The following is a 9,875-nucleotide window of genomic DNA, read 5'->3' on the forward strand; positions in this document are numbered from 1 at the left end:
TCTACATAATTCAGCGGGGAGGTGTGCAACTGCCACACATTATACCCATTATACTAGTGTAGAAACTACGTTACCTACATAGCTTTTACCAAACCCCTTTCAATTCACGTTCCTAGCAGAAAGAACTAGTTGCAAACCTTTTAAAACGTCCAGAAAGACAGTGGTCTTAGAAGTGTATTTATACTTTAAAATACATATTTTATGTGAATGGATGTAGATGAAAGAACTCTGCCATTGTTTTAATGTCCTTGTTTAATATTTTTTTCTTTACCTCCAACTCTATATATCCAAGTGAGCCAATGAGGACCTTGGGGATCAGATTTACAATTACCCCCATTGATCTAACGTATAACAGACACACACTGCTCAAAATGAGTTGTTTGTGATATCTACACTCAGTTGCCACTTTATTAGGATCACCACCCTATTCACAAAAATACATTTCTCCTACACACACCAAGTCCAGTGGTCTTGGCTTGCTAGACAATAAAGCATGCAGAGAAGTATTCAGATAATCTGTTGCTGTTTGTTTGAACTTTAGAGTGTGCAAAATGACAGCACAGTCTGTGATGGTCTTTTGTAACTCAGAAAAACAGTTTTTTTTTTAATAATTCCAACACTCAACTTGTACTGACTGTAGTAAACTCCAACTGGACTTAAAAACTTGAACAGTCTGTCTCCTTACTCTTTGAATTCACGCTGTTCCAGATGCAAAGGGGGTTGTACCTAATAAAGTGACCAGTGTATCTATAGCCTTTCCAGAATGTGTTCTGGGAATAACAGGGGTATAAAACATTTGGCTGTAAGTGTTGAACAGTTGAATCTATTACCTCAGGAAAAAATGCCCGAAAAAGGAAATACTGATACTGGAAAATACATTTTGGGAGGTTTAATGTACTTTGATGTAGGTTTGATATACCTATTGTAGTTATTGTAATTCATGTTATATATATTTCTAAATCCCACATGGTGATCTCATGGAACCTTGCTGTTTTTATGTCTTAGGAGGTGTTATTTAAATTCTGCATTAGGCTAACAGGAAACACAGAAAAAAGGAGGGAAATTCTCAGACTTACAGTAGTTTACAACCCGGTTGACTATGTGTTTTCAGGTCAACTTCTGGCTCCAATGGGTTGTGTAAAGCAGAAAAACGATCTTTGGGGAACCGTTTGCTACAGGGCGTGGGAAGGGGGCAAAGCCCTAACAGCGAGAGAACAATGTAGCATGCAACTGTGAGGGACAGATTTTGTCTTTGAAGCACAACCGTTAGAACTAATGGTTCCAGAAAGTGTGTTTAAATGTGTCAACAATGCATAACAATGTGGTCCTCTTTTGTTTACAGTCTTCAATGCAAATGAAGACTTCTCAATGTGTGCTTTGCATCATTCAGAGAAAAATGATGATAATCTGACCAACTGGGTTTGTCATCATGGTGTAATTTAATATTAAGCTATGAAAACTCGTAGTTTCATCCTTCAAGGAATTTAGAAGTAAGAAACTTTGTCTTGAAACTTTTTTAGCAGGGTTATCCTTGTGTTATTTCTAGGGTTGCACATTTTGGGGAATATTCAGAGGTGGATATTTTCTGTGGGAATTAACAGGAATATATGGGCATTAACGGAAATATATGCAAAATAATATTAATACCATTTAAATGTAATGTATTTTGCATTGGATATATTTACCATATCATATGGAGACAGAAACAAACATTTGACCTTATCATAAATAGACAATTGCAATTGATTACCTCCTTGCAATAGACATTTTAAAAAACAATTTAGTTACGAATTGAAGTTTAATTAAATGAGTTGACTCTTCACATGGGATGATTTTACTGAACAACAAAAGAAAGAGAATATTGAATGATCCCAATGATCCATCGCATCTCCCAAAAACGTTGTCAACATACATCTGTAAAATGATAGTCTAAAAGCTAAAGCTTTGGTTGTATTCCTCTCAGGCGTCCATGTCTTCTCCCCGGAAATCCTCAATGTCCACCTCTTGAGCACTTTTTTTTAAATTTCACCTTTATTTAACCAGGTAGGCTAGTTGAGAACAAGTTCTCATTTACAACTGCGACCTGGCCAAGATAAAGCAAAGCAGTTTGACACATACAACAACTTAGAGTTACACATGGAATAAATAAACATAGTCAATAATAAAGTAGAAAAAGTCTATATACAGTGTGTGCTAATGAGGAAAGATAAGGGAGGTAAGGCAATAAATAGGCCATGGAGGCAAAGTAATTACAATATAGCTATTAAACACTGGAATGGTAGATGTAAAGAAGATAAATGTGCAAGTAGAGATACTGGGGTGCAAAGGAAAAAGATAAATAAATACAGTATGGGGATTAGGGAGTTGGATGGGCTATGTACAGGCGCAGTGATCTGTGAGCTGCTCTGACAGCTGGTGCTTAAAGCTAGTGAGGGAGATATGTGTCTCCAGCTTCAGTAATGTTTGCAGTTCGTTCCAGTCATTGGCAGCAGAGAACTAGAAGGAAAGGCGGCCAAAGGAGGAATTGGCTTTGGGGGTGACCAGTGAGCTATACCTGCTGGAGCGCGTGCTACAGGTGGGTGCTGCTATGGTGACAGCCCCATCAAGGATCCTCTTGATGGGGCTGTCCATATCGGCAGACTGTGATATGACCATTTCTTGGAGAGACTCCTTCCCCTCCAGGAGACTGTCAAACATGATGACAGCACCACCCCTACAGGTGTTGCTGGGCAGCTTCAATGTGGTGCTCTTATTCTTCTCACTTTGTTTGTGAGGTAGATTGCTGCTATAACTTGATGACCCTTCACATACCTAACCATTTAATTGTCTGTCTTGTAGTGTATCCATTGTTTTCAGTGCCATGATGTCCTCGAGGAGCAGATTCAATGCATGAGCAGCACAGCCAATGGGTGTGATGTGAGGGTAGGACTCCTCCACTTTAGACCAAGCAGCCTTCATGTTCGCAGCATTGTCTGTCACCAGTGCAAATACCTTCTGTGGTCCAAGGTCATTGATGACTGTCTTCAGCTCATCTGCAATGTAGAGACCGGTGTCTGTTGTCCCTTGTGTCTGCGCACTCTTGTAGAATACTGGTTGAGGGGTGGAGATGATGTAGTTAATTATTCCTTGCCCACGAACATTCGACCACCCATCAGAGATGATTGCAATACAGTCTGCTTTCTCTATGATTTGCTTGACCTTCACTTGAACTCTGTTGAACTCTGCATCCAGCAAATTAGTAGATAAAGCATGTCTGGTTGGAGGGGTGTATGCTGGGCGAAGTACATTCAGAAATCTCTTCCAATACACATTGCCTGTGAGCATCAGAGGTGAACCAGTTGCATACACAGCTCGAGCAAGACATTCATCAGCATTTCTCTGACTACGTTCCTCCATTGAGTAAAAAAAAAAGTCTGATTCCAGGAGGACCATGAGCTGTTGCTATCGATAAGGTGTCTGATTCATAATTTTCACCTTGAATAGAAGTAGAGGGACTTTTGTCAGAGGTTGCTTGTTGTGAGCGCTGAGGGAACTTTATGCACATGGCCAGACGATTCTGCATCTTTGTTGTATTCTTCACATATGATTTGGCACAGTACTTGCAAATGTACACAGCTTTTCCATCTACATTAGCTGCAGTGAAATGTCTCCACACATCAGATAGTGCCCATGGCATTTTCCTGTGAAGATCAGAAAAAAGGGAGCTAATTTAAAAAAAATTCAATACAATTCCATGTACAGATAAATAGTTAAGCAGTTGGATTAAACAACTTCCTAAGATAAATGTTTTAAAATGAAACATGTATGGAAACATTGAATGAATTAACACTCAGGTAGCAAAAACAAACTAGCAGAAACTGTTAACAAGTTAGAAATGATTTAAACACACTTTGCTGTAGGCTACTATTTACTAGTTAACAAAAAATCATGTATGTCGTATAAAATATATTCACCCCACCCAGTATTGTAATCAAAACTTACCAGAAAGCATCTAGTGCTTGGCTCAGACAGTGTAGTAATGTGGGCTCAACAGAATCTCATTAGTGTGCAAGATCTTGAGAATCATCTGTACATTTGATGGAAGAATACACTGTGCATGCAGAGGGTTGCAATTCCATTTTATTAGGGATTGTTTAACCAAAAAATGCCACAGGACCTGGAATTGCCTTATGCATAGCCCACAAAAAAAGGTTCACTTTTATAAGCAAACTTTTTTGATGAATTTAAGCTAAATTCCCAGGTTTAACTTCCCATGGAACATTTCCGTCCCCTTTGCAACCCGTTAATGCTCTAATGTTCTATTATCATTACTATATTTCATTACTCTACTATGACAGATACTAGATACAATTCATTGTAATAGGTACACACGTATCTGGCACAAGTGACGATTAAACTGATTTGGATGTCAAAGACTGCCATTATTATCATTTTTGATATTACAACATTGATGTGTGATACCTTTTTTATCAACACATACATTTTTTGCAAATGTATGTCTTTATTACTATATGATTTATATTGCCTGAATACTCAACGATGATTAACACCACAGTTGTGTGTGCTGCTGTCAGGGTTGTGGTCAAATGCATGTCATTTAAAGTAAATTTGGCAATTGAACAAAAATCTAATTCAATTTGAAAATATTCCTAATTGTAAAAGCATCTAACAGAATTTGGGTATCCCAGAACTGTAATTTACATGTAAATAAACATAACCCTGTTTAATGTTTTTAATACTGCAAATAGAATGCTGTGTGCCAGAGATGGTACCATTCAGCTTGTCTGGGGATGACAAAGAAGGACTTGAACAAAGCCAAAATAGAAAATGATTGGAAGGGGCCTCTTTGCTGTTAAATTAGAGATGTATAAATAAATGACTGTTGTGCCTTGTAACTACTTTAACATGTGGAACTGTTGCGAACATTGATTTGGCATAAAATGTAAGATTGTAAACATTGTACAACTTTATGCAAATATTGTCTAACTTCATATAGAACAAATTGCACTTGAAATTAACATTTCTTTAAGGTTATTGCAAATAAATGCATATTCACTTTTTTCTGAGACAATCACTGATTTAGATTTCATCTTTAAATGCAATATGAGATTTTATGTATTTCTTTCTACTCAAAGCAATGTTTAAGAATGCTAGACATTCATAGACTAAATCATATCTAGCTTGATGAATCTGTGACAAACGGTGAATTAGTTATTGATTTTTACATTCTTAAATGGCTTTTGGCGAATGTCTGAATATAAAACCAACTATACCCCGGTCTCACAAGATCAACTTCTGCCGGTGACTATTAGTGACCAATAGTGGGTCAGCTCCTCACACAGTACATGCTCGCTCTATGAAATATCTTCTTCAAAATTGCCTCCTGCAATAAATGGCTCCCTTTTGGGGATGAGAGGTTCTGGAAAGGTCTACCCTCCATCCAGTCCGATAACAAACCACATCGACAACTACTGTAGTCTCAGCAGCTAAAGTATAATCAATGTGGCATTATGACCGTCATTCACAATAAAGAATCATAGCAAATAGAAAATGGGGCTAGTGCTGGATGTGGTCATTTGTGTTAAGTGGCATTATGTAACTTTTTGGGTGGCCTGACCAAATTCAAAGAAATGTGAGTTATAGATGTTTTATTCTACTTGAAAGCAAGTCTAAGAAGATGTAGATATGTTCCATGTGTGCAATTTCTATGCTTCCCGTTCTTAAGTTGTGTCTTACTTTCAATTTTGTACATTAGCTTCACACAACTGAAACCATTTTTGCTTATGGAAAATATTTCACAGCGATTTAGAAGGTACAATATTTATCTACAGTATATTAACTTGTTTTTCCACTAACTGAAATTAAGTGAACTATTAGGGTTTTAGCAGCCAGGAAATGCAGAGCGATTTGTGCATAGTGCAACTAAGTTATGAATAATTTCATCTTACAAAAATGTTTAGTTAATTTGGTCTTTCAGCCAATGATCTGTAACTTCCAACACTCATTTTATTTTATCTAATCATTAGGAAAATTCCTTAATTTAACCTATTTAACTTGGTAAGTCAGTTAAGAACACATTCTTATTTACAATGATGGCCTACATGGTATTTCTAAAATTGTATTTCCATATCTAGTCCTCAATTCCAAATCGAGGCAGTTACACAGAACATTGTTTATTTATCATTTACAACATTGCAAATTCAACTTAAAAAAATACTGTTTTCCAGCAAGCCTAAAACAATGAGATGTGGGGGTGGATGTCCTCAGTATTTGCAATGTACTCAAAGTGGAGTCTATCATACGAAGAAGGAGAAAGCAACAGAAAGCATGAAACTTGCAGAAGCCCAAGTAATGGTCCAGAGTATTGCACCTAGTGTCCATATCTGTAAGAGAGGGAAAGGGAGTGTTAGATATTAACTGTTTGACATACACAACTCATCTACAATCAATAATGCATTAGCACCAGTAACATGGACACATGGCTGTTGTTTTTAATCATCCATCTATTTCCCCAAAAGGCAAGCATACTGCAGCTCTGATAGATAGCATTTTCACTAGGACCATGGAGTAGTGTTTTGAATAAGTGTTATGAATCAAATTGACACTCACTTCTGAAACTCCCACTCCCTGTTGTCTAGGGGGCACACCTGCCTGGTCTTCAACCAACGAGAGATACAGTGGAAATGGAATGCATGCTGGGAGAGAAGATATTATTAACATAACAGCAAACCAAGACAACAGTTGTGTTTGAATACACATAATGTATACTACATACTTGAGTACATACACTATTAGTTCATTTTAGTAGACTGTAAACTAACGGTATTCTTTCAATTGAGTGTACTCGCGCTTCGCCTGTCTACTCGGAAGTTGATGCAGTTGCTATGCCACCTCTCGCTAGCTTGTTAGCATAACAAATGACTAGCTTGACATTTTACAATTCCATGTGTGTTCGTGAATTCAATCTGGAGTGCCAGAGTGCGCTCTGGGTGTTCGAAAAATCAGAGCGTTGTCAGATTGTCCGCTCATAAATTCAGAGCGTTTCGCTCTCGGAGCGTGTCACTGGACGCTCTGGCAGAGGAATAGGGTTGATCCGAGCCTTCTGACCTCACAACGGCAGTCAAGCACACAAGCTGATTGGAAAACGGTGGCTAGCTTGTGAGCCATTTCCAGACACAAACGAGAGAACACTGACCATGTTACTCGGCATAGCAGAGCTGGTTAGGCTGTTTTCAGGTTATCCAGGGCGTACAATTTAATTACGCTTTTTTCCCCCAAACGTTTACTGACACTGGCCATATATTCACCAGATGTTGAGCATTTGTAAATTCATCAGTTATTCTGCGCTCTGGCACACTCAGAGTGCTCTGAAATTAGGGGGAAGATAGCCAGAATTAACCATGTCCATTGAGAACGCACAACGACTATAATACTTAGCTAAGAATTACGTGAATAATCATGTCAAACATTGTGTAGTTTGTTAGATTATAGTTAATATACTGCTTGGAAAGATCGATGTATTAGTAGCCAACTAGCTAACATACCATTGGATTGGCTATTTACAGATGGGCTGTGTACAGCTGCAGAGATCGGCGAGCTGCTCAGATAGCTGATGTTTAAAGTTAGTGAGTGAGATATAAAAGTCTCCAACTACAGCAATTTTTGCAATTCATTCCAGTCATTGGCAGCAAAGAACTGTATGGAAAGGAAGCCAAATGAGGTGTTGGCTTTGGGGATGACCAGTAAGATATACCTGCTGGAGCGTGAGCTACAGGTGGGTGTTGTTATCGTGACCAGTGAGCTGAGATAAGGCAGGGCTTTACCTAGCAAAGACTTATAGATTACCCGGAGCCAGTGGGTCTGGTGACAAATATGTAGTGACGGCCAGCCAACGAGAGCAAACAGGTCGCAGTGGTGGGTGGTATATGGGGCTGTGGTGACAAAACGGATGGCACTGTAATAGACTGCATCCAATTTGCTGAGTAGAGTGTTGGAGGCTATTTTGTAAATGACATCGCCGAAGTCGAGGATCGGTAGGATAGTCGGTTTTACGAGAGTATGTTGGCAGCGTGAATGAAGGAGGCCTTGTTGCGAAATAGGAACATGTAACGTAACTTTTGAAAAGTCATGACTTTATTACATTGCTCAACATTTGTAATAATTAGTTAAAGCAAGGAATCTGTATATACACTCTCGGACTTCGGCTGCATATTTTCCTGCCATTTTCTTCAAATCTGAAAACACTGAAGCCATGCCCATTTTCTGAAGAATTCCCTTATGGGCCAAAAAAGCACCAAAAGAGTGTCCACTGCTTGTATAATTTGTGTTTTTGCAAATGTAGTACGACATCCAGGAATTATATCCATACTATGACCAATAAGCATACTACATACTCAATTTATGTCACCAATAGTATGGTTAGTGGGTTAGTATGAGTATTCGAACACAGCTCAAAACATACATTCAAAAATCCCATACTTTTAGGGTATTTCAGTATAATGCAGATTAGTTTAGATCATGCGGTTGTTCTTTCAATACTCTCAAACTGAACTTTACAATCTAACTGATCAGGATGTATGAAAAATATACAAAAGCAAATAAGTCTGACTCACATTGCAGACTCCCCAGGCTACGGTGCACTCCTCTGATGTGGCAGAGGCCTGGTTAGCCTGGCACTCTATGCCTATGGAGGACAAGAGAAATGTGTAACACACCTTTTATTAACCCAGTAGTCAAATAATGTTAATGGAATACTCACAGAGATCCATAATGTGATTCCTACAGATGGCACAGTTGTCCACCACAATGTCCCAGGCCCAAAGTGCCACTGCATTCCACTGTAAAGAAGAAGAGTCACATGAAATTATGATCATATCACTGGCAGTTAGTATTTGCTTGATATTGATGTTGTTTCAAATATGTATTAAAAAAGGAGCATATTGTTATTCACAATTTATTCATGTTAATCTGGTGTCAGGAGACATTTTGTCATCCAAATCACTATTGCATTTGATCAGACAAGTTAAGCCTATTTTACTATCCTCATTGATCACAAACAATGCCAGGGTGAAAATGTTAGTGTTTGATTCATAATTTTTCACTCATTCAGTGTCAATAAATATACAACCTCACAAGTGCAACTGGGCCCTGTCATTTTAGCAAGCTAACTAGGAAGCTAACGTTAACTTTAGCCAGTTGAGCAAATTAGCTAGTCATTGATTTCGTATAATGTCAATGCATCTAAAGCTAAACTTAGTAGTGGTTGGCTAGCTACTATTACCACAAACAGTGAGATTAGTTAACTGATTAGGTAGCGATCAGCCCTACAAGTGAAACGCAAACTCACTCCCCAAAATTAGATACAGCCAAACAGGGACTCTGTCTAGTTTCAGCTAGCTCGCGAGCTAGCAAGTTATGCTAACTAATCGCGCGGAGATTGTACCCAAAACCGTATTAAACCTATGATAATATCGAACCTTACAGTATGTCTAAAATTTTGCTATGATTTATTTGAAAAATAAATACCTTCTTCACTTCAAAACGTTTCTTGCTTGCTCCACTATTCGTGGCGCTTGGGGTATCAACATCCATAGCTGCCGCCATGTTGACAATCGAACTTTCTTGTGAATAGAGATATTAGAGAAAGAAGGAGATAGACATCCCATTGGTATATGACTAGATTGACGTAACGCCCCACCCAGCAGAATGTAGACCAATCGTGCTGACGTTGTCATGCTGCGTCACACAGTTGCTAAATTAATCGTCACGTATAAATCCCTTCTCAAAATCGGGGTACCGGGAACCTTTGTAGAGCTACGAATTTCCGACCTGAAGATCCCTAGCGTCATGATTTGGCTTTGTATTTTTCCAAGTTC

General features: G+C 38.5%; 1 protein-coding gene across 1 annotated transcript; it reads right to left on the bottom strand.

Annotated features, from left to right (window-relative positions):
• Positions 1 to 6,157: 6,157 nt before the first annotated feature.
• LOC115104268 (RING-box protein 1) lies at positions 6,158 to 9,631 on the bottom strand. Its single transcript, XM_029625629.2, has 5 exons — positions 9,526 to 9,631; positions 8,759 to 8,837; positions 8,613 to 8,683; positions 6,610 to 6,695; positions 6,158 to 6,383 (listed from the first exon to the last, which is right to left on the bottom strand). The coding sequence occupies exons 1-5, from the start codon at positions 9,601 to 9,603 to the stop codon at positions 6,371 to 6,373; spliced, it is 327 nt and encodes a 108-aa protein (XP_029481489.1). The 5' UTR covers positions 9,604 to 9,631; the 3' UTR covers positions 6,158 to 6,370.
• Positions 9,632 to 9,875: the final 244 nt, after the last annotated feature.

Source organism: Oncorhynchus nerka, linkage group LG21, assembly GCF_034236695.1.
Source record: "Oncorhynchus nerka isolate Pitt River linkage group LG21, Oner_Uvic_2.0, whole genome shotgun sequence".
In the NCBI taxonomy this organism is placed as follows: domain Eukaryota; kingdom Metazoa; phylum Chordata; class Actinopteri; order Salmoniformes; family Salmonidae; genus Oncorhynchus; species Oncorhynchus nerka.